General features: G+C 44.7%; 1 protein-coding gene across 1 annotated transcript in view; it reads right to left on the bottom strand.

The window, feature by feature from the left end:
- LOC124795819 (neprilysin-1-like) overlaps positions 1 to 26,202 on the bottom strand; it is a 307,752-nt gene that overhangs the window by 104,082 nt on the left and 177,468 nt on the right. The window contains exon 5 of the mRNA XM_047259900.1: positions 18,340 to 18,498. Coding sequence (XP_047115856.1) covers positions 18,340 to 18,498 — 159 coding nt within the window. The remainder of the gene's footprint in view (positions 1 to 18,339; positions 18,499 to 26,202) is intronic.

Here is a 26,202-nt window from a genome sequence, read left to right on the forward strand (position 1 = left end):
CATAAACATGTTATTGGAAACCGCCCGAGTAACATATCCATTAGACACATTTCAGCCCCGCCCAAGTCATCTATTGTTGATGTGATTGTGAAGTGGCAACGTGAAAGAACAACCACAGATAAACCAAGAGCAGGAAGACCTTAAGTACGAACTGTCGAGCTTTGTGGAAGGTGATTCTAAAATATCATATCAAACCCGCGGAAGGAATATCTCGTGCGCTCCGAAGTGCTACGAGCACTCCAGCTAACGTAATGAACGCATGTCTGGAGTTAAAATGAGCGGCGCTTCACATAATTCACATACTTCTGTAGTCTGTGCTAAGCAATGTTCGAGGTGCTGTATAGAAAACGCCACTGCACAGTGGAGCTCTGGAAACGAGTAATTTGGAGTGATGAATTACACTGTGCTCTGTGGCAATTCACTAAAAGGGGTTGGATTTGGCGAATGCTTCGACAATGTTACAAGTTTTGCACAGAAACTAATGCACCGCATTTTTCTTCTCAGCCGAAAACAATGCTACGAATACGAAACGTTACGTATCTATTATTTGAAGTTTCCTGCGCGAGCGCGCCAAGTTTCCGTCACTTCTGACAGATAGCGTAGCTGCAGGACAGTTTCAAAATGGCGTCGGTAGGTGGTGTACGTTTCAAGCAACGTGCCGTCATTGAATTTCTCACTACAGAGAAAGAAACTGTGAGGAATATTCACAAACGCTTGTGCAAAGTCTATGGAGCATCTGCTGTCGACAGAAGTACAGTTAGTTGCTGGGCACGGAGGGTGAGGTCATCAAAAGGCGGTTCGACAGAGCTCCACGATTTGCAGCTCTCGGGGAGACAATCCACGACTGTCACGCCCGACATGTTGCAGCGAGTGATGTTGTCATTCGCGAGGACAGATGCGTTACGGCTCGCAGTTAGTGCTGCATCTGTCAATCAGCAAACAAGTTCCCACAGTGAATCACTTGCTCGACCACCAGGACAAATATTGGTACCGACAGGGCCTACACGCCCTTGTTTCGCACTCTTCGAAGGTCATAGGGCGGGATGGAGATTACTAGGAAAAATAGGGTGTGCAGATAAAACACCATTCTTTTCTGTGTGTAATTCTCATTATGTTCAATAAAGAATTGTCGGAGAAAAAATTGCGGTGCGTTACTTTCTGGGCAACCGCCGTACGAGAGGAAACACGAAAGCCTCTGGATCAAAGGTTGTGGCAGGAGGTTAGTGCAGCGGGAGGGAATGAAGTTGAGGATCATGCGGCCATATGGGGGATGACTTGCGTAATCTTCAGGTTGGGGAAGTATCTTTCAGTTTTAATGGGAATTTCGGGGTAAAGAATATTCGTTTATGGCGGGACAGGACAAAGGAATATATCAAGGAAAAGGCTTGATGAGTCATGGGGTTGGAATCCATGTATTGTATGCGCTCGCTGTAGGCGTCATCGAAACGGAGAACCCCTACATTGCTTTACTGGTTGGACTATGAACGAGAACGACAGTCGTTAATCCAGAGCAACGATTCTGTTAGGTGCTGGTCTACCTCCCTGTCGCGCAAGCACACTGTTTCTTATTACTCTATGCCTCCAGATCTGGAACCACTTTTATTGCAAGCGATATTATGAAAGACAATAGCCGGCTGCTGTGGCAGAGCGGTTCTAGGCTAGTAAATCTGGAACCGCGCGACTGCTACGGTCGCAGGTTCGAATCCTGCCTCGGGCATGGATGTGTGTGATGTCTTTACGTTAGTTAGCTTTAAGTAGTTGTAAGTTCTAGGGGACTGATGACCTCATAACTTAAGTCCCATAGTGCTCAGAGCCATTTGAACCATTTTTGAAAGACAATACAGATACACTATGGATCTGGCTATGACATTTCCTTCTAGATTGATAGAGATATTTGAGTCATTGAGAATTATTTAGCAAAACTGCGAAGGACCTGAACTAATACGGGCGGAGACTTTCACGTACTGGGACTGCGGATGTAGTGGAGTGTCGCCGCTCGGTGCCTGCAGGCAAAGAAATAAAGGACAGAGGCAGGGATTCTGTGTGGCGCAGTGAGCCGTACGCGTGTGTGGCCGCCACTGCAGGCAATAAAGTGTGCGGAACTGCTGGCGACCGCAGATGGCGCCACTGTGCTGCCGCAGACACACATTCATAATGTACGGCCGCGGCACGTCTTGCGTTGCAGCATACGTGCGACCTCCTTTTGCGATTTCATAGTAGCATGTTACCGCATTAATTGGACACTTGCGTGATATAATAACTTTTACGACTGTCACACTCTACTTCTTGTTGCCATGTGGAACGTAAACCTACACCGATGAGACAAAAGTAAAGGAATAGCGATATGCACATATACAGTATCGCTTGCACAAGTTTAAAAGGGCAGTGCATTGGGGGAGATGTCATTTGTTCCCACGTGATTCATGTGAAAAGGTTTCCGACGTGATTATTGCTGCACGACAGGAATTAACAGACTTTAAACGCGGAATAGTACATGCAGCTAGACGCATGGGACTTCCTGTGGTGTCACCGCCAGACACCACACTTGCTAGGTGGTAGTTTTAAATCGGCCGCGGTCCATTAGTACATGTCGGACCCGCGTGTCGCCACTGTGTGATCGCAAACCGAGCGCCACTACAAGGCAGGTCTCGAGAGACTGACTAACACTCGCCCCAGTTGTACGGACGACGTAGCTAGCGACTATACTGACGAAACCTCGCTCCTTTGCCGAGCCAATAGTTAGAATAGCCTTCAGCTAAGTCAATGGCTACGACCTAGCAAAGCGCCATTAGTAACATTGCATGTATCTAAAGAGTCTCACTTGTATCGCCACAATCTCCAGATGTACCAAAAGGATGGATTAAAGTTAAGTATTTCAGAAGCTGCGTACTTTTATTTATAGCATTCATTACGTATCCTGTTTCAGACCTCACGCCCATCTGCGTGAGCGTAGCGCGTGCTTTTCGGCTTCCTCTCATTGTGTCTAGGCTGTCTTTTCTTGACACAACACTTCCTACTTCGGAAATGCCTAGAGAGTTCAATATTCCGAGATCCACAGAGTCACCACGGACAACGCAGTGGCCAACGGCTTTTACTTAACGACCGAAAGCAGCGACGTTTGCGTAGAGTTGTCAGTGCTAACAAACAAGCTGTTAGGACATTGTGGCGAAATTTGGCGTTAATGGGCTACGGTAGCTGATGACTGACGTCAGTGCCTTTCATAACAACATGACATTGCCTGCACCGCCTCTCTTGGGCTCGTGAGCAAATTGGTTGGATCCTATACGACTGGATAATCTTGGTGAGGTCAGACGAATTTCAGTTGGTAAGAGTTCATGGCAGGGCTAAAATGTGGCCAACGCCCCACGAAACCATGTACCTAAGTTGTCAACAAGTCACTGTGCAAGCTAGTGGTGGCTCCATAATGGTGTGGGCGGTGTTTACATGGAATGGACTCGTTTCTTTGGTCCAGCTGAACCGATCATTGACTGGAAATGGTTACGTTCGGCTACCTGGAGACAATTTGCTGCCATTGATGGACACCATGTTCCCAAACAATGATGGAATTCGTATGGATGACAATACGCCATGTCACCGGACCACAACTGCTCACGACTGGTTTGAACAGCATTCTGGACAGTTTGAGCAAATGATTTGGCCACCCAGATCACCCGATATGAAGCCATGGGACATTTATGGAACATAGCCGAGGGGCAATACTTTCGCAGTTATGGACGGTTATACATGCAGCGTGGCTCCATATTTCTGCACGGCACTTGCAACAACTTGTAGAGTCCATGCCACGTTGAGTTGTTGCACCAAGTTTGGTAAAACAAGTTCGACAAGGTGTTAGGGGCTATCCCACGACTTCTGTCTCCTCTCTTATTCAACATCCTGTTTTTGCCGTACTGCCACCTCGTTATGTTACACTACTGGCCATTAAAATTGCTAAACCACGAAGATGACGTGCTAAAGACGCGAAATTTAACCGACAGGAAGAACATGCTGTGATATGCAAATGATTAGCTTTTCAGAGCATTCACACAAGGCTGGCGCCGGTGGCGACACCTACAACGTGCTGACATGACGAAAGTTTCCAACCGATTTCTCATACAAAAACGGCAGTTGACCGATGTTGCCTGGTGAAACGTTCTTGTGATGCCTCGTGTAAGGAGGAGAAATGCGTACCATCACGTTTCCGACTTTGATAAAGGTCGGATTGTAGACTATCGCGATTGTGGTTTATCGTATCGCGACATTGCTGCTCGCGTTGGTCGAGATCCAGTGGCTGTTAGCAGAATACGGAAACGGTGGGCTCAGGAGGGTAATACGGAACGCCGTGCTGGATCCCAACGGCCTCGTATCACCAGCAGCCGAGATGACAGGCATCTTATCCCCATGGCTGTAACGGATCGTGCAGCCACGTCTCGATCCCTGAGTCGACAGATGGGGAAATTTGCAAGACAACAACCATCTGCACGAAAAGTTCGACGACGTTTGCAGCAGCATGCACTATCAGCTCGGATACCATGGCTGCGGTTACCCTTGACGCTGCATCACAGACAGGAGCGCCTACGATGGTGTACTCAACGACGAACTTAGGTGCAAGAATGGGAAAACGTCATTTTTTCGGATGAATCCAGGTTCTGTTTCCAGCATCATGATGGTCGCATCCGTGTTTGGCGACATCGCGGTGAACGCACATTGGAAGCGTGTATTCGTCATCGCCATACTGGCGTATCACCCAGCTTGATGGTGTGGGGTGCCATTGGTTACACGTCTCGGTCACCCCTTATTCGCATTGACGGCACTTTGAACAGTGGACGTTACATTTCAGATGTGTTACGACCCGTGGCTCTACCCTTAATTCGATCCCTTTGAAACCATACATTTCAGCAGGATAATGCACGACCGCATGTTGCAGGTCCTGTACGGGCCTTTCTGGATACAGAAAATGTTCGACTGCTGCCTTGGCCAGCACATTCTCCAGATCTCTCACCAATTGAAAACGTCTGGTCAATGGTTGCCGAGCAACTGGCTCGTCACAATATGTCAGTCACTTCTCTTGATGAACTGTGGTATCGTGTTGAAGCTGAATGGGCAGCTGTATCTGTACACGCCATCCAAGCTCTGTTTGACTCAATGCCCAGGCGTATCAAGGCCGTTATTGCGGCCAGAGGTGGTTGTTCTGTGCACTGATTTCTCAGGACCTATGCACCCAAATTGCGTGAAAATGTAATCACATGTCAGTTCTAGCATAATATATTTGTCCAATGAATACCCGTTTATCATCTGCATTTCTTCTTTATGTAGCAATTTTATTGGCCAGTAGTGTAGTTTCAATTACTTGTGTCACCGAGGTGCTGCTTTGCTTGCCCGTGAGCGACAGCAGCAGCGCTTATCGATATAATCCCTGCCGTATTATCTTTGCGGGACTGCTATTACTTCCCGGTCGTCGTGTGTCGAGCAGTGGGTTGGAACGTTCCAGCAGTGAGTCCGGATCTGCTGTTGAGTTGGGAGGCGCTAGGAGTGCAGTTCGGACGTGGCTTAGGACGCGGCAGAAGTTCAGTCGGAGTGCGGCTGCAGTGAGGTCCGGACAGCCATGACTCGCCGATACATCTCACTCGAGTGCGAACCACCTTGGTTGGTGATCGGTCGGTCGTCTTGTCGAACGACGTGTATGTTGGCCGGCGATCGCTTATGGGTTGCCTGCGTGTGCCGACTCGTGATTCGTCCTTGTTATTGCAGAGTCGCTGCCGTGAGTATTGTCTAGTCCTTCGTTCAAGTGTTCGTGAAATTGTGTGTAGCTTGTGATGTCGACTGCTCAGTTATTTTAGTGCTGTCTCCGTGCTGATGTGTGGCAGTTGGTCGGTTGGTGTGGATCAGCTAGGAAATCTCCGCGCGGCGCAGTGGGTCGGGCCCGCTGGCAGTCTCTACGCAGTGTCGGAGTGTGTGGGAACTGTTTCGATTGCTATGAGGTTCGTGGCTCACCGACCCAGGGCATCAAAGTTGAGTGGTTATTTAATTACCGAAGCCAGTCTGTTCACGTTGTGCCATTGGTTTTCATGGATGGCTGTTAGGGGTATTCCCATGAGTAAGAGCGAGTGTTCAAGTTGGCGAAAGTTTGCCCACCATCCAGTGGAGTTTAACTGTAGTTTGGTTATTTGAAGTCCAAGTGCACCAGCGGAATTTTCTGCCTTGTGGCCGTTAGCGTTCCGGCTACCTGCCCTGGCCGCAAATGTTAAATTCAGGCAGTGTCCTTTCCTCATCGTGTTGTCGCTGTCCAACACGTTTGTGTAGTTTTGACAGCTTATGCATACTTCGTTGTGGACGGCTACGCCTTTTACGTTTTGGCTTTGGAGTTCTTTGTGTATTGGTCGGGTGGTCGGTGAGTCCGTTAACTGTCTGTTGGTTGGGTTGCTGGCGGATCGGATATAGATGGGCTGACTACCTGTCTCCCCTAAACGAACGTTTATATTTCAAGTGCAGACCGACCCCCGGAAACTTCTGAGCGCCGCTGGCTGTACTGTCTTTTCTTATTGGTGTTTAATTGTGTATTTTAATGGCGCGTAGCCGATGGTTTGAATTTGTATGCGTTTAGTTGGGTTTTAAATAATGCGCCTTCAGCCGCTTTAAAATTGTCAATTATTGCGTTGTTCGGGCCTTCAGCCTCATTTAAAATATTTTTTTGTATAAAGCTTTGGACCTTCTGCCTTTAGAAAATTTATTGTAGTTGTGTTTTTCAGTCATGAGCCTTCAGCCGTCTTACTTGCTAAGTCTTAGATTGTTTAGGCCTTCAGCCTAATTTAAATTTTTTCCTGGATAAAGCTTTGAGCCTTCTGCCTTTTGAAAATTTATTGTAGTTGTGTATTTCAATCATGGGCCTTCAGCCGTTTTAAAATTAAAATTCCTTACTTGTCAAGTCTTAGATTGTTTGGGCCGTCAGCCTCATTTGGAACATTATTTAAGGATAAAACCTTGCCCTTTCTGCCTTTTGAAAATTTAAATCATGGGCCTTCAGCCGTTTTAAAAGTTAAAGAGGTTGTGTCCTTGAGCCATAAGATTTTGTGACATATTCAGTCTATAGTTAAGCTTGGAAATTTGCGTTGTAATGTTTGGCCAACTAAATGAAGTTACATGTGTTCGAGTGTAGCTGACAGACGCTCATTTTTGGCCGCTTTCCATAATTCCACCTATCTGTTGTGTTCTGCGTATTTAACCAGGCGTTTCAGAAATGTCTTACGTCCTGCGGGCAATGCTTCATACTGCAAGAGGCAAGCAAATACGTGTGATTCGTGACATGTTAGTAAAAGGTCGTTTAGAATACAAACGACCGTCGCTATGTGCAGAGATCACGGGGATAGTGGCTCTCATATTTTTTCATGGTACTCTATATGTTGTTGCAAACCCTGTGTCGTACATGTCTCGTTGCAAAAAAAAGTTATTTCTTAATTTAAGGTACGTGACGTGGCTGCACGATCCTGCATGACTGGCCAAACACTATCTCTCCTCTCACGCCTCAGTCGCACGGAGCCGTTGAGATCCTGAGTGGTGTTGAGTACGGCCCTCATGGTCCCCGGGATCCCATATTAGCAAGACAATCGTGGGTTCCCGACCAATGCGAGAAGCAATGTCGTGTAACGAACCTGCTGCTGCCGTATTCCAAATTCTGGTAGGTGATTCTTCTTCTTACTGGAAGCGTAACTCGCGACTACATGCTAATCACATATCCAAGCATGCAGTAGACTTCGCGTGAATTTGGCGTTCCTCGGATGCTGCCTTCATGGTACTACAATTTTTACACCCAACAATGCCAAAATTGGCACATATACTAGATATGTCCATAACGATAATAAAGGGGATTTTAAATACGTCACTGGACACTTATTGCTATGTGAAGTACAGACAGTAGTCGTTGGAAAAAATTCAGTGTATTATAAAGCTGTTCAAATTGTAGATGTTGTCGCTGGTTTCGATTTTTCGCTCGTAAATTTTCCTTAGGCATACATCTTGAACAGTCTATCCAAAGACATTACGAGGTGCTGGAACGTCTTTGTACTGCTAGAAGCAGGCAAATGTTGGAGTAAGGATATGATCCCTCGTCAACGTATCTAACAGAGATATGTGAATGAGTGAATGCATATTAAATCGAAACTGTTATTAACATGTAAGCAATATTATTTGGGTTATGTCTGTGGCTAACTAATTTCGAGAGAAGAAAGGAATATTTCAGTGACAACAGGACAACAGTGAAAGTTTTAGTAAGTAATAAGACTACCTCTCGCAGCGACGAGGCAGCTCATCACCGGGGATACACTACTGGGTGTTCAAAAAGTCTCTCCGCAGTGCCGTACGATTGTTAGCCGCGCGTGCCGTGTGCCGCAGTGAATATACCGAAATGAATCTCAGTGAAATACAAGTTATTAATTTGGTGAATATTCATTTTTACTTACAAATTTTCACATTAAATGTTGAAAGTCTCCCTCTGTTGTTGAATACACAATTCAATTCGTCTAATCATGTTTCCAAACTCAATCTCTAACATTTCTTCTGTAACAGAAGCAGTGAAAGTGGATACTGCAGTTTTCAATTCATCGAAGGATTTTGGACGGTATTTATAGACAATTGCTTTCGCTGCACCCCAGAAGGCAGAGACAGGCGGTGTTAGGCCAGGCGATCGGGGAGGCCAAAATCCCTGTGATATTATGTCATCACCAGAAACATCAGCAAGCAGTGACATTGAAACGCGAGCTGGATGCGCGGTTGCACCATCTTGTTGAAAATAACCGTCCAATATTTCACTTAACACAAGTTCTCCTATGAATTGTTACAGAATATCACTGCAGTATAGTTGTGCGTTTAATGTTTCGTTGAAAAATATGGGACCTACAATCAGACGTCTATAAATTGCAATCCAAACTCCTATTTTCACAGAATGAAGTGGTTCCTCATGAATACACAATGGATTTGCAGTATTCCCCATACGAGAATTTTGCGAGTTCATGTACCCGGGCAAATGAAACCACGCCTCATCAATGAAAAACGTTTCATTATGAATATCCCTTCCATTTTGTTGAACGAAATTTTTGAACCATTGACAATAATGCAGTCTCTTGCCATGGTCAGTATTTTTCAGTTCTTGCACGACTGTCACTTTATATGGGAAAAGTTCTAATTTTTTCCTTCCAGCTGGGTGGGCCGTTCCAACACTAACATCGATTTCCTGGGGGAGTTTTCTCACTGACTTGTTCGAATTCATGGACATTTTATCGGAAATATAGAGAAGTTTAGCCGGCCGCGGTGACCGTGCGGTTCTAGCGCTGCAGTCCGGAACCACGGGACTACTACGGTCGCAGGTTCGAATCCTGCCTCGGGCATGGGTGTGTGTGACGTCCTTAGGTTAGTTAGGTTTAAGTAGTTCTAAGTTCTAGGGGACTTATGACCTAAGATGTTGAGTCCCATAGTGCTCAGAGCCATTTGAACCATCATTTTTGAACCATCGAGAAGTTTATCCTCAAACAAAATGCGAGGACGACCACTTCTCGGTGCAATTGTCACTGAACTCGTACTTCGAAAATTGTTAATCAAATCTCGCACAGTATCGCGATGTGGGAGTGTTGTCTCCGGGAAAACTGAATTTAATGTTTGACGAACTGAAACTGTGTATTTACCGCCAGCTTTGAACACTTGTTCGACTAAAAACACACGTTCTTCAATGGTTAGCATTTTAACAGTGACAAAAACGAAATAAACGAACAAAGGAACTAAACTTAAACGTTCACGTCAACACGTAACGACACACACCAACGGTATTCCACGCCCGGGTTCCCGGGTTCGATTCCCGGCGGGGTCAGGGATTTTCTCTGCCTCGTGATGACTGGGTGTTGTGTGATGTCCTTAGGTTAGTCAGGTTTAAGTAGTTCTAAGTTCTAGGGGACTGATGACCATTGATTTAAGTCCCATAGTGCTCAGAGCCATTTGAACCATTTTGAACCAACGGTACTATTGACGCTGGCTGAGATAAACGAAACAGTGGAATGTTGGGAGAGTCCACTTGAAGGGAAGTAACCCAGGCAGGCGAACAATCATAAGGCACTGCGGAGAGACCTTTTTGATCACCCCTTACATACCAAACATCATTGCTGTGCTGATGCGATACTCGTCTGAGTTAGGCAGCACCATGGTGAAAGGTGAGCGTTTTATGTGGGCCACATGAACGAACACGAAGGGATCCGTGGTATTAACATTCTCTTTTGATTAGACTGAGAGTGAACTACCTAGCGCTCGCGAGCTAAGAGAAAACCATAACGACGATCGAGTGCCGTCGTATACGATGAAAATGTGGGCACCGAAGATTCAGAGAAACCATCGTACCCCGTATCCTGCAAAGAGTCTCAACCACTTTAGCCTTTAATGATGAGTGAGAGGAAAGTAAGCGAATGGTTTGTTATGGAAATCGGATACCAAGACCCGGAAGATGGAAATATGATACTAAGCAATTTTCTCTGATAATTAGGTGTAACAAAGGATTTGGAATTGCAACCTGGAATACGTTAACATTTCTGTGAAGCTAAACATATCTCAAGAAATAGTAAAACAGAAACTTCGTGGTAGATTGTGTGCAGGACCGAGACTCGAACTCGGGACCTTTGCCTTTCGCGGGCAAGTGCTCTACCAACTCAGCTACCTAAGCACGCTCGCCAGTTACGTTGCATACATTCATAATTCTCTTGCTCCTTTTCCCTTTCACGGCGGTTCATCTCCCGCATCGGAGGCATAGGTCAGGGCTTAAGATTGCGGTTCGCGTCCGATCTCTTCTGTCTGAAGTGGAGTCCTTGCCTTTACCATCTACACTCGAGGTCCATTCACGTATACCTAGGCCGAAGCTTCTCTTGGACCTTTCACATGGCCCTAAGGGCTCAGTTAACCCCGCAGCTCTCTGCAGTCACTTCATTTCGATTCTTGATACGTACCGGGACCATGAAGTGGTTTACACTGACGGCTCGATGGCTGACGGTCACGTTGGCTTCGCGTATGTTCATGGAGGACATATTGAACGGCACTCCTTGCCAGATGGCTGCAGTGTTTTCACTGCAGAGCTGTCGGCCATTTCTCGTGCTCTTGAGCGCTTCTGCTAATGCCCTGGCGGGCTCGTTTCTTCTCTGTACTGACTCCTTGAGCATCCTACAACCTATCGACCAGTGCTACCCCGCCATACTTTGGTAGCGACCATCAAGGAGTACATCTATGCCATGGAACGGTCCAGTCGTTGCCGTGTTTGTGTGGACCCCAGGCTACGTCGGAATCCCAGGAAATGAACTTGCCAACAGGCTGGCCAAACAGGTTACACAGAAACCGCTTCTGGAGATCGCCATCCCTGTAACTGACCTTCGATCATGATTACGCCGCAAGATTTTTCAGTTTTGGCAGACGGAACGGCATAAACTTAGCACGCGCAACAAACTGCTTGCCCTTAAGGAGACTACGAAATTGTGGAAGACCTCCATGTGGGCCTCTCGCAAGGACTCTGTGGTTTTCTGCCGGCTCCGCATTGGCCATATGAGGCTAACACATGGCTACCTCCTCCGTCGCAACGTTGAAATTGCTGTAAGCACTATGGGACTTAACATCTGAGGTCATCAGTCCCCTAGACTTAGAACTACTTAAACCTAACTAACCTAATGACATCACACACATCCATGCCCGAGGCAAGATTTGAGCCTGCCTCGGTGTTGGGTCACTGTGGCTCACATATGACTGTCGTCCACATCTTGCTGGACTGCCCACTTTTAGCCGCTCTCTCGGTGTTGGGCGACAGAGCATCAACAGCAGATTTAGTTTTATTGGTAAGGTGGGTTTTTATCGTATTATCTAAGGGTGGACATTTAGCCTTCTCTCTGAGGTTGCCATCCTCCCTCCATTTTAACTCTGTCACACTTTCTTTGCATTTGTTTGTCTTGCTGGTCGTCTTTCCCTACATATGTTAATCTCGCCTTGACTTTTTGGGGTGGACATTTGAATGTGTTGCAGAGTGGCGGGCTCATCCTTTTTTGTTATGGTAATCAGCCAGCCCAGACCATACCATATTCCACTGTTCCTTATGGTGTATGTTTTCCCCGTTTTTTGTTCGTTCCATTCGTTTTCTTTTTAGGTGTGCTTTTGGGTGTTTCTGTGCCTTGAGCCTTGTTTGCGTCAGGAAAAATGGACTGATGACCCTGTAGTTTGGTCCGTTTATACACCAAGCCAACAAACCAACCAGGAGCAGGTATAGACTCAGATGACAATTTACTATCGTTGGAGAGTGGGCTGACGTTTACGAGAATAGTCAAGAAGAATCAATGTGCAAATGTAGTGGGATATGGAAGTATTAAGGAAGGAAAAGATATGCTTTAATTTCCCGGGATCTGTAGATACTGCGATAACGAACAGCTCAGTTGAAGGGGAATGAGCATCTCTAAACAGGGCAGACACAGAAGTGGGAAAGGCTAACAAAGGTACAAGGAAGGTAATGCCAAGAAATCAAGGCCAACAGAAGAAATCCTTCAGTTGATCGACGAAAGAAGGTAGTAAAAATTGTTCAGCGAAATTAAGAAACACAGAAATACAAGTCACTTACGAATGAAATAAATAGAAAGTGCAGGGAAGCTAAGGCAAAATAGCTACATGAAAAATATGAAGAAATCTAAAAACAAATAATCGTTGTAAGGACTGACTCATCCAACAGTACCTTGTCTCCTACCTTCCAAACTTCACAGAAGCTCTCCTGCAGATCTTGCACTCCTGGATGAAAGGATATTGTGGAGACATATCTAAGCCACAGCCTGGGAGATGCTTCTAGAATGAAATTTTCATTCTGCAGCGGAGTGTGCGCTGATATGAAACTTACTAATTCTGCAAGATCTGCACGAGAGCTGTGGGAGGTAGGAGACGAGGCACTGGTGGAATTAAAGCTGTGAGGATGGGTCGTGAGTCGTGCTTATGGTACCTCAGACGGTAGAGGACTTGCCCGCGGAAGGCATAGGTCCCGATTTCCAGACTTGGTCTAGCACACAGTTTTGATCGACCAGGAAGTTTCAAGAGTGCATTGGTAGTTTCATTGGTAAATGCAAAGGAGAAGGTAGATAAGTGGAAAGAGTACTTTGGAGGCCTTCATGAAGGGGAAGACTTCTATGATGACGTGATGGAAGAAGAAAGAGGAGTCGACATGGAATAGATAGGTAATCCAGTATTAGAATCTGAATTTGGAAGAGTTCTGACTCGAATAAGGCAGAAGGAATAGATAACATTCCATCAAAATTTCTAAAATCGTTGGGGAAAGTAGCAACAAAACGACCAATCACGACGGTATGTAGAGTGTATGAGACTTGCGATGTACCATCAGACTTTCGGACAAACATCATTAACACAATTCCAATATTGCAACAGCCGACAACTGTGAGAATTATCACAATTTCATCTTAACCACACAAGTATCCAAGATGCTGAGGATCAATTTGGCATAAGGAAAGGTTCAATTCTGTAGCTACGGTTTTTAGTGGAAGGAAGTCTAAAGACAAATCAAGACATGTTAATAGAATTGGCAACCTAGAAAAAACGTTCGACAATGTCAAATGGTGCAAGATGTTAGAAATTCTGAGAAAAATAGTGGTAAACTATGCGGAAAGACGTGTAATACAAATATAAACTAGACCCAAGAGGGAATAATAAGAGTGGAAGACCAAGAATGAAGTGCTCGGATTAAAAAGGACGTAAGACAGGGATGTAATCTTTCGCACCTGCTGTTCCATCTATACATCGAAGAGACAATGACGAAAATAAAAGAGAGGTTCAAAAGTGAAATTAAAATTCATGATGAACGGATATCAGTGATAAGATACGCTGATGACATTGCTATACTCAGTGAAAATGAAGAAGAGTTACAGGATCTACTGAATGGAGCGAACAGTCTAATGTGTACAGAATGTGGCTTGAGAGTAAATAGGAGAAAGACGAAAGTAATGAGAAGTGGCAGAAACGAGATTAGCGAGAAACTTATCAGGATTGTTGATCAGGAAATAGATGAAGTTAGCGAATTCTGCTACGTAGGCAGCAAAATAACACCTCACGGACAGAACAAGTTGGACATAAAAAGCAGTGTAGGAGTTGCAAAAAGGGAATTCCAGGCCAAGAGCAGTCTATTGGTATCAAACATAGGCCGTGATTTGAGGAACAAATTTCTCTGAATGTACATTTGCAACACAGTGTTGTGTGATAGTGAAACATGGACTGAAATGAAAACAAAATAAAAAGAGACGCGATGCGTTTGAGATGTAGTGCTACAGAAAAATGTCGCAAATTAGGTGGACGGGTAAGGTAAGTAATGAGGAGGTTCTCCGGAGAATCGGCGAGGAAAGGAATATGTGGGAAACACTGAGAAGAAGAGACAGGATGGTAGGACGTCTGATAAGACGTCTGGCAATAACTTCCATAGTACAAGAGGGAGCTGTAGAGGGCAAAAACTGTAGGGAAAGACAGCGATTGGTATATATATCAAGCAAATAATTGAGAACGTTGGTTGCAAGTGCCACTCCGACACGAAGACGTCATAACAGAAGAGGAATTCACTGCGGGTCGCGTCATACCGCTTAGAAGACTAATAATGACTTAAAAAAAAGAAACAAAGGTCTCTGAGGTGGAATTAGTGTACCACCCCAACATTTATCTGAACAAGCGAGTGAAACAGCTTAAAAGCCGTACTCAGGCTGACCCGTGTATCAATCCACGGTCGTTAATCCACCGCGTGGATTTAATCCGGCTCTAGCTAACCTGACGTGTCTCGGAAGCTAGTGCGCTATAGGTTACGATGTAGGAGCTGGTGTGATGATACTTCACATCAAATTTCAAAATAGGGAACACTCTGATATATTAACTGTACAAAATTGTTCGGTAGCCTGTTAACCAATGAAAAACATCGCTATAAGAAGAATTAAGTCAAGAAACTTTAAGAAAAAAGGGTGTGCCCCAGGAGGAATGAACAATTTTCAAGGATATGAGAAGCACGATCATCGGTAGCAAAAATCCTGATGAACATGGGCTCTACAGTGCATCCTTAAGAGTTATAATCACTTTTTCACCTTCGCTACTGTGAAATACGTATCTTCTACGGAAAAAAAATGCTCATAGGTCTTAAGGTATGCATTTTAGTGATGTTTACTGGGTAATATTTTCTAGTTTTGCTTCATACTACCTTCTTCCAATCTGTGGAAAGCAAAGAACTTGCAGTAGAAGAGATTTGTTTCACACTACTGAAGATGAAAAAGTGCACATAACTTAAGGGATGCATTTTAGATCCCATGATTGTTAGACCTTTTTGCTTCGAATGATTATTCCTGTCATATCCCTGGATATGGAACAATCTCCCAGGAACACGCTGCATAAATTATCTAGTGATACGTAATCACCATTGTAGATGGTTAAAGAAGATTATTGCCAATGTACAGGGGCTTAAAAATCCTAGTCCACATTCTGAGAGGTGGTAAAATGAAATGATCGTTAGTCATTGTTGGTCAGGAGGCCACGCGTGGGGTTACTGGGCTGCCTGGTACACGTCTTTCTATTCGATGCCGCTTAGGCGAATTGCGGGTGGTCGATGAAGATCGATGTAAAGAAGGGAAGGAAAGAAGATAAGGGGTTAAATGTCTTGTCGACATCAAAGTCATTAGAGGCGAAACACAAGCTCGAAATATTTCAGGGATGAGGGAGGAACTCAGCCTTACTCTCTGAAAGGAACAATACCGGCATTTGTCTGTTTTAAGGAAATAACGAAAAACCTAAATCTGGATGGCTGGACGCGGATTTAAACGGTCGCTCTCCCGAGTTGAAGTAATGAGGAGATGAAGTCCGGTAAACATGGGCTTTAAAATTCATGTATTAAGAGCTATGAGCACTTGATCGTCTTCGCTGCTATGAAACACAGCTCTTCTACTGAAAAACTCTAGGTTGGTTACGAATTCGCTGGTAAGCACTGATGACGCTCCCTGTAGGGTTTGTACATCGTTAATACGACCTGCACACACGAAAGATTTCATTGTCTCCCTAACCAAAAATCCAAGCGATTAAAGTCGAGCTAGCCAGTCCACATAATGGACTTTCCCGAACAATCCATTAGCCATTACCCGTCTCTGTGAGGTGTTCACGGCCATTTCGGAGCAAATAGGCTGTTGCTGCATCATACATGAATCGCATCCCCATCAGAAGCTCTGTTGTTACACACTACCGTAATAACGTGTTCCTATTTGTTTACTCATTTTTTTTACTCCATTCTGTAGATGTGTTTCACATCCGCGAAGATGAACAATTGCTCGCAGGTGTAAAGGTATGCATTTTAGGGGCCATGTTTAGTGGATAGTTTTTATTGTTTTGGGCATTTTTCCACCCCTCAAAATACGATATACTTTTTTTAACCCCCTGGAGGAATATGTCCGGACCTTTGGAAGGAAGAAAGAAGTAAACTGCAAGAAGCAGAAAGAATACGGAGAAGAATACAAAGAAAGGAACTAATCCAGGCATTTTCATAAGACCTAAATCCTTACTTACGTACTTAGTCCGTATACTACCATACGATGTACGCTGGAGAATATCCCGTGCCACTGCTGACCATTACTTTACCGAATCCATTCCAAAATAGAGTCCTGACTTTTCTTATTTTGCTTGGCAGTGCTTGCAGGAGAAGTGTGTTACACTGAAGAGCCAAGGAAACTGGAACACCTGCCTAATATCGTGTAGGGCGCCAGAAAGTTTGCAGAAGTGACGCAACACGATGTGGCATGTATTCCACTAATGTCTGAGGTAATTCTGGAGGGAATTGACACCATGAATCCTGCAGGAGGTCCGTAAATCAGTAAGAGTGCAAAGGGTGATCTCTTCTGAATAGCACGTTGCAAGGCATTCCAGATATACTCAATAATGTTCGTGTCTGGCGAGTTTAGTACCCAGAGGAAGTGTTTAAACTCAGAAGAGTGTTCCTGGAGCCACTCTGTAGAAATTCTGGACGTGTAGGGCGTCGCATTATGATGATGGAATTGCCCAAGTCCGTCGGAATGCACAATGGACATGAATGGATGCAGGTGATCAGACAGGATGCTTACGTACGTGTTAACTGTCAGAGTCGCATCTAAACGCATCAGGGGTCTTGTCACTCCAACTGCACACACCGCACACCATTACAAAGCCTCCACCAACTTGAACAGTTCCTTGCTGACACGCAGGGTCCATGGATTCAGGAGGTGGTCTCTATACCCGTACGCGTCCATCCGCTCTATGCAATTTAAAACGTGACTCGTTCGACCACCAACATATTACCAGTGATCAACAGTCCAATGTCGGTGCTGACGGGTACAGGATAGGCGTAAAGCTTTGTGTCGTGCAGTTATCAAGGCTACAGGAGTGGGCATTTGGCTCCGAAAGCCCATATCGGTAATGTTTCGGTGAATGTTTCGCACGCTAACGCTTGATGATGGCTTAGCACTGAAATCTGCAGCAATTTGCGGAAGGGGTGCACTTCTGTCAACGCTGATTCATTCTCTTCAGTTGCCGTTGGTCCCGTTCTTGCAGGAGTCTTTCACCGGCCATAGCGATGTCGGAGATTTGATGTTTTACCGGATTCCTGATATTCACATTACACTCGTGAAATGGTCGTACGGAAAAATCCCCACTTCATCGCTACCTCGGAGATGCTGTGTTCCATCGCTCGCGCGCCGACTATAACACCGCGTCGAAACTCAACGTAAATCTTGATAACCTGCCATTGTAGCAGCAGTAACCGAACTAATAACTGCTCCACGTACTCTTATAGAGGCGTTGCCAACCACAGCCTCGTATTCTGCCAGTTTACACATCTCTGTATTTGAATACGCATACCTACACCAGTTTCTTAGGCGCTTCAGTGTAGTTGAAATAGAATCATTCTGAAGTCTGTCACAAACGTCGATTCCTTAAACTTTCTCGATAGCGCTTTGCGAGAAGAACGCCTTCTTTCCTCCGGCGATTCCCATTGTTCATTGATCATTCCCGTGAGGCTCGTGCACTGATCGAAACAACTTGTAAGAAAACAAACAGAGAAGCACAACTCTGAATTGTTTCGACTGGTAGTTTAGTACCTCGACCGGCACGAGTGTGATTTTGAAGTGCGAGGTGGGTTCATTGTGAATCTACAGTATTTTCAAGCAAATAAGATAAAATAAACACTACTCCAAAACAAATACTACGTACACAGTCCGCTTGTGTGTGAAATTGTATTTTAGAGCTGATGTACGAACGCCATTTTGGCAATCTAATGTGCTGCTCCTGCTACACACACACCTTGATGTAGCGGTATGCGCTGCTCTCCTTGGGCTGTCCGTCGCTCCGGCGTCCCCTCCCCCGCCCTCTCCGGCCCCCACTGCCGCCCTCGCCGCCCCCTCCACCGCCGTCGCCGCCCCCGCTGTCATCCGGCTGCGCTGCGGGTACATCTTGAGACAGCTGAAACATGCCAGGAAAAATTACACTGCATACATGTTTGGTTTTCTGCACGAAAAACGTGGTTCGCTATTCTTATCAAGACAACAGCGGAGATTAACGAGTGGTCAGACTCGATAAAGGTATACGTAATGTAGAAGTTGATTCTGTAAAGGTGCTCAATATTATTTAACAGTGAAAAGAGAATCCGCTACTTAATGTTTTGCGATATAGGACGGCATTAGGTAACATCGGTTAGAAGATATTTTCCAGCACTGTGGGCTGTTCACTGCATTAGGCAAGCTACACATTTTCCCTTGACCTTAACATATACTAGCCATAATGCAGTGTTCTGTGTTAAAAGATGCTGAGTTGATTTAGTACGTACTTTTCATGCTCCCCATGTACAAGGTGGTGCACATGAGATGTTAGCAAGTGTCTGTCTACCGTAGTTAATTGTATAGTGCAAGCGACTTTCCTTGTGATATTGTTGTATTGTAGCACTAAAAATTCTACAGCTCACTTGCTGATGTCTCAATTCACATTTCCAAGTGGGAACATTAACACTTAAACAGTAGTACTGTGAATTCACACGTTCAAGCTCCTGCTCCGTTTCTGCCACAAAAGTCGCTGTTTCGTGCGAAATTTGTGCACGTTGCATTATTGTACCCATTTTTAGTGATGAACCTATCGCAGAAGACAAATACAGATGAGTCCTGGATCATGTATTTGTACCGGCTACAAGGTTCCGTCGAATGCTCTGAAACTACTGGTTCATGCAGGATGGAACACGTCCGTACCGCACTGCACACGTCTTCCAATTCCTTCGGGTGACATTCAGACATCGTGGATCGACACATTACGCACGGTAGCATTCACTGGACATGGTATGCAATGGCACCCTTATCGTCCCGATCTCAACTGGTTTGATTATTTCTGATGGGTTATTTGATGACAAAGTCTTTAAATATGTTTGTGCCCAACAGACAGGTACCCTAAATGAAGCGATCCCCAGTACACTGAAGGTGAATGCTATCAATGGACCTATGAGCATGTTGTGGAGTGGAAATGTCCGGCTATTACAGAAAGCTCACATGATCAATTTTCGGCAGTAATGACGAGTGGAGTCGTTGCAACTCTCCATATTGACACAATGTCATTGATCTTGCCTAACGTCGTCCACTGGCTCGGCCTCTTGGCTATTGCAGATTCCAGATCCATTTTTCGGCACACAGCGGAGGGAAGCTTTGTCTAGCATGGAGGTCATGAGTCGTTCTTCCTCAATCCTTATAAGTGGGTTGTGGTCGTGACCCACTGTAATGCCTTAAGGCAAGAGTCTTCCCAGTTATGGCAGTTGTTCTTCCAGCACCTACTAGAAATAACCTTGTGAAAAGTCGTATAAGGAAACAGTGCTTTATAGAGAAGTGCTGTAAGTGGGAGCAGCCCTGCTGATAACTGTATCTCCACATCTTTAAAAAATTAAAGAATTCTTTTTAATTCTCATTTTACTATGGTACTGTATGAGTACCGTTACTTTGGACGTAGCTACAGCTTCCACTGCTTCTTAAATGAGATGGTAGAAGTCCGGATTACCCAAACGACTTTACCTTGCTGATAATTATGAACACGCATTTTACAATAAAATTTTTGACTTTGTTATAATTTGAGTACACTGTCGTTACTTTGGATGTAATCACAGCTTACGTTGTTGTTTTAATGAAATTTCAGAATCCCAGACTGTAATCTGTAGTCTTGCTTTCTTTAAGATTTGTAAAAATTGTTAATATTTTTTAAATGTTTTAATGGCTCTGTAGGTTATCTGTGTTTTTTGTAAATGTTAACTCCTGTGTTAATTAATCTATTGTATATCAGTTTACGGTAACTGAACCAAATATGCATTCAGATTTTACATAAGTGCACTGAGTAATTAACGCTATAAGAATTATTTTTTAGAATCTGCCTTAATTAGTTGTTGGCAATAACTTTGTAAAAATGTGTTTAGATTTATTTTCGTCCACGTATTCGCTTGCACACTGTAATCTAATCAAATAAATAAAGCAAGAATATACAGCTAACAATTGCGACACCTGTCGGTCCAATTGTCAACGTCTATCTTTATCGCTCACACCTGCCAGTCTAGCGGCGCCCTGGCTGCAATCAAGTGCTCTGTTGTGAGTGACATGAGACAGATATCTATGTGGTGAATAACTGTGTATATAAAAAAAAACCGCCGGAACAGGTTTTGAATGCCCAGCAGTACTGGCCCGGTTGCCGTGTCATTCTCAGTCCTTAGGCGTCACCAGATGCGGATACGGAGGGGCATGTGGGCAGCACACAGCTCTCCCGGCCGTTGTCAGTTTTCGTGACCGGAGCTGCTACTCCTCAATCAATTAGCTTCTCATTTGGCCTCACAAAGGCTGTGTGCACCCCACTTGCCAACAGCATTAAGCCCGACAGCGCTCCAGTGATATTGCGGGATCCGTTGTTAGCACTTGAGGCAAGGCCATTGGCATAACTGCGTAAACAGTAGTTTTATTTTTGACATGCCGATGCATCAGTCTTCTAGTCTGTTACGTACCTGCCAGTTCCTGTGAAAGAGTAATCTTTTAAGAAATATGCAATAAACTGTCTGTCGAGATATGTTGTATTTCAGGTTTTCCTTTTATATTGTTCCTGATACTGTATACTGCAACTGCTTTTTATATAGCTACACTGTATACATTCCTTCCAGGTCTGAAGATGGTAACACTGATTAGTGAAACCGATTATAAAGCATAAAGGTAATTAGCGACCTTAGCAAGAAGTTTATGTTCTGTAATCAGTTGGTGGAAACAGCCGTCTTCCGCTCCTGTTGTTGGTTGGTAGGCACGGAATTAAGATAATTTCGTGGAGTGGATTGGAGTTCACCAATGTTGGTGCTGACGTGATTAGATCTCTGGAGCAGAGGTGCTGATTCGAGAATATTACTGATTTCCGTGTTCGGAGACTTAATATTTCGCCACGATTCACAAAGTAGGTATTTCTTTAAGCATGAAAACCTGAAGGAACTGGCTGGTTCCTTTCCTGCATATGGGTGTGAAGTGCTGAGTAGTTTTCAGTTGAGGCCTAAACTGCACACATGTGGTAGAGAGGACAGTATCAGATCATGGAGTCATCAGCTAACTGGAGGTGAGGTTTAACGAGAGAAACAGACTTCTAAAGGGTCGAACTGAAGACAATAAGTCATATTTGTTTCTGTGGGAACTAGAAGAGTGTTTTCTGAACCACTTTTGACTTTCGATGTACCCTTTTTTGTCTTTCTGGAGACTCGCGGTGGAAATTGTTGGTGAATCAGCTGCAGGTTGTTTAGGAACTGGTAGAAGTGTACATTTTCCAGTACAAGGATTGGATCGCGGTGTCTTCCGATATGTAGTCAGGTAATAACAGGGCTTATTGACTTTGTAGCAGTCATACGTTTAACTCTGTCTCGCGGGTTAAAGCAAGGACGTCGGCCCTTATTTAGACTGGTTTTAATGCTATGGCACTGCAGAGATTTGGTCCAGGTCTGCAAGTAAACGTTTCCGAGTAAATCTGCGGAGCAGATCGTCATGAAATTCCACAAAGTATCGAAAATCCCCGATACCGCAGTGACTGTGGCCGCGGCCGCCGGTATGACTACGTGACACATCACAGTGGCTCCGAAGAGGAGACGAAAATTACGTCTGTACAGGGTTTATACATTTCTCTTTTTAAGGCGATTTTCTTGTTGAACATAACATCATTTCCAGCTGAAACAGAGGTAAATGATTCAATGCATTTCTCAGTGTTCATCGCCTCCAAGCAGTAGCTGCAAGGGGTTCCTTGTAACCAGCTGTCGCATCTGCGACTTGTTCCGTGCAAACCCGCCACAGAGAGGGTGCTCGCTCTCTCTAGCCGGTTAGAGCTCCGACGAAGTCACAGCGAAAATCACTGTACGTCCCACAGGACGTCCCGCGCTTCGCGCCTCACCTGTGAGCCCATCGCGTTCACGAGTCCCTCAGGATCCTTCTCCTCCATCACCAGCAGAGCCGAAGCAAAGAGCTTCTGCCTGAGGCCCAGTAACAAATTTACCTCCAGCCTTCTCTTTAGCTAAGGGGCACATTGTCTCAAGACACTGGAGTCCCATTCGGGGAGAACGGGATACAAATCTCCACCACGACACCCTGATTTAGTTTTCCTGCAGCTTTCCCAAATTACTTCAGATGCTTTTCCATCATTCTAGTTCTTTATTCTGAGCTGCGCTCCGCTTTAATGGTCTCGACCTTTTAATTCTAATCTCACTTTTTCCTTTTATTTTCTTCTTTCATCGACACTTGAAGCTCTTTAATATAGAGTACAAAATTATCTTCAGCCTCTCTAACAATTCAAATGGTGTGAAAAGAATGAAGGTGTTCAGGCGCTGTCCTAAAGCGTAATCGTGTTTACAATGTTTTTCTGTCGGCTGCCTGTACGCAAGATTTTGCTTTCGGTGACGTGCTGTTACTGTCAGATCTACTTATGTGGATATTTAATAATCCCATAACACTAAAGGAGCTGCTATTTGGTTTTAGATAAAGGAAACAAAAGAACGTTGGAAACTCAGCATATGGACTACTAGGTCTAAATCAGATATTCCCGTCTAGACCAGAATTCGATTACATAAAAACGTGTACCTGTTAGCTTGGCTGGCAGTCTTCCTCAAAAGCTATGATACAAAAGTAATTTCTTTTCTGCCTTAAGGTCACAGCAGCTGAAAAGTTACCTATTTATTGACAAAGATTCATCAGTTCATAGGGAGTACGTACATTCTGATTGCTATAGGAACAGTATGCGCCATACGTACTTACAATACAATGAAAACAGTTTTAAACTTTATAACAATCAAACTGTAAAAACTTATTACGTACGAGGAAATCTTTGAGAAGTCATCACTGACGATACTTAGTCTTCGTAAGCTGGTGAACATTCTCTTAAGCTGCAGTACACTTAAGACAAAGAGAACCAAACAATAATTAAAACTGACTGGTTTATTGTTCAGCATGATTCAGACACATACACTGATGAGCCAAAACATTATCACCATTTGCTCAATAGGTTGTTTGTCCGACTTTGGAGCGAAATACATAATTGATTCTGCGTATCAATGATCTGACCGTTTTTTGGTACATTTATGGAGGTATGAGACATCAGATGTCTACGCACATGTCATGTAATTTGCTTAAATAACGGACCGCTGATTTAAGTACGCGGTGATGGCGCCCGATTGCGTCCGAGGTGGGTTCCGTAGGATTTACATCAGACGAATTTGGTCGCAGAGACATCTCAACGTGAGTCCACTTTAATGCTCCTCAAACCACTGTAGCACGTCTCTGACTACTAAACATGGACAATTATACTGTTGATATATGACATTGCCGTCCGGGAAGACATTAAGCACGTAGGAATTCAGGTGGTTCGCAGGTGTCAGCGCGTCTTCGATTACTACCACAGGCCCCACACAAGCCCAGGAAAAGCTCTCCAGTAGCATAATGCTGTTCCCACTAGCCTCCGTCCGTTAACCTCGCTAACGGCGTTTGTGCAGACGACCGGCGACCTAGTGTAGCAAAATTGTAATTCAGCCGAATTGCCGACATCGTTGGATCAACGTGAAACACACAGGGGTGGTGTGCTGCGGAACTCGATGTTCAACAATGTACAAAGAACGGTGTGCTCCGAAACACTTGTATGTTCACCAGGATTGTGCTCTTTCGGCAGAGATGCCACAGATCACTATCTATCCTACTTCACAGAGCATAAACAACCGTGGAACCGCACGTCCTGTGAAAAGTCTTGGATTTCCAACCATTTAGCACCTAGTGGTAGCTTCACTGTCCTATCTCTTTCCGTAGATGCTTACGACAGTAGCAAGTGAAAATTCGATCAGTTTCGCCGTTTTCGGGATACTAATTCACAGGCTCTGCGTAATAGTAATCTACCCTTTGTCAAAGTCACTTATCTCAATAGACGTCCCCATTTTCAGCGCATATTTTCGCCAGGGTGATCCCCAATTCGTGTTTGCTCCGCTTATATCCTTTTGTTAACATATCACGTGCCTGAACTCCACCAGGCGGCATCCAATGTCAGGGTGGGCAGTGATCCTAACGTTTCGGCTTATCAGTTTATAGCTGCCCCTGGTAGCTGAGTGGTCAGCACGACGGAATGTCATACCTAACGGCCCGGGTTCAACTCCCGGCTGGATCGGAGATTTTCTCCGCTCAGGGTCCGGGTGTTGTGTTGTCCTCATCATCATTTCATTCCCATCGACATGCAAGCCGCCGCAGTGGCGTCAACTCGAAAGACTTTCACCAGGCGAACGGTCTACCCGACGGGAGGCCCTAGCCACACGGCATTTCCATTTCCCGTGTAAGCTGAATACATCTTCACACAGGGAACATTTTCTGTACCAACTGCCACCATCATAAGGGCAATCTTCCGAATCATAAGACACATAAACATCAACTACATTGCTAATCAGAAGCCCCTCCCCGCAACCACCGTATCTCTTTAATACACATTTCGGAGATGAAATTTGAAACTGGTGGCCGATAACGTTGGTGTCCATGAACAGCGTCTTTTCATCTTCATCGACCAATAATATGAATAAAAGCCATCTAAACTACGTTCTGAAGTTGTGTAGCTGCGCGCTGCAATTATTTTGGTCTGTACTGCCAGCGACAGTCATCTTCATTTTCCGAAATTATGGCCTAGTATGCCACTTCATCGAGCCGCACATCATTACTGAAAGCGAAATGAGCGCCATAATACGTTGTCACAAACAAACAAGCTATGTGATCTCACTGCAGTGTTTGGTATGAATACATTGTACCCTGTAAACACATGGGCAGTACTAATGACACTAATTTTACAGTGCAATGGCTGTGAGTGATTTTGGGAAGCCACATAAACTTAATCGCACAGTTGCGGAGGAAAATACAACTAATGTCTGCAATTATTTTTTTCTTTGGAGCCATGTGACAAGAGTCTGAAATACTTAAACAAATCGTTGTAGCAGTAAAGTTTACCATTCTGTTAATTTCCTACATTGGTAAATGATTCCATCTCTAGTTATAGAGATGGACGTGCAATAAGGACAGATACAATTCTTGCCACTCCGACAAATTGTACAGTTTGTAATAATTTATGAATATTTTGTAGTCAGACAGTTTTGTTGTCTCACGTCTGAAAGATAAAAGCTGGCAGCACGGGCTCGTCACCAGATGATGTGCCAACCGATCACGTTATGAAGGATAGATTAATGACACACTACATCATCGACGTACATCTTCGTGAGATCTACATTTACATACGTATTCTGTAAACCCCCATACGGTGCCTGGCGGAGAGTACCTTGTAACGCTATTAGTCACCTGGTGGGGGGGGGGGGGGGTTACTTTCTACCGCTATTAGTCATTGCCTTTCGTGATCCACTCGCAAATGGAGCGAGGGAAATACCGCACTGTACTGGTCCTGCCTCCGGAAAAGCACTAAGTTCTCTTATTTTCGCATTCCTTACACGAAATGTAGCTACCTTGACGGCAGAAAACCGTTCTGCAGTCAGCTGCAAATGCTGGTTCTCTAAATTCTCCACCCCCCCCCCCCCCCCCCCTCGTCTTCAGGTTACAGTTTCGATGTCTATCAAATGTCGCCACAAAAGAAAAACAACAGAATGATTCACATTAAGCTGTCGCGTCA

Source organism: Schistocerca piceifrons, chromosome 4 (genome assembly GCF_021461385.2).
Source record: "Schistocerca piceifrons isolate TAMUIC-IGC-003096 chromosome 4, iqSchPice1.1, whole genome shotgun sequence".
Lineage (NCBI taxonomy): Eukaryota > Metazoa > Arthropoda > Insecta > Orthoptera > Acrididae > Schistocerca > Schistocerca piceifrons.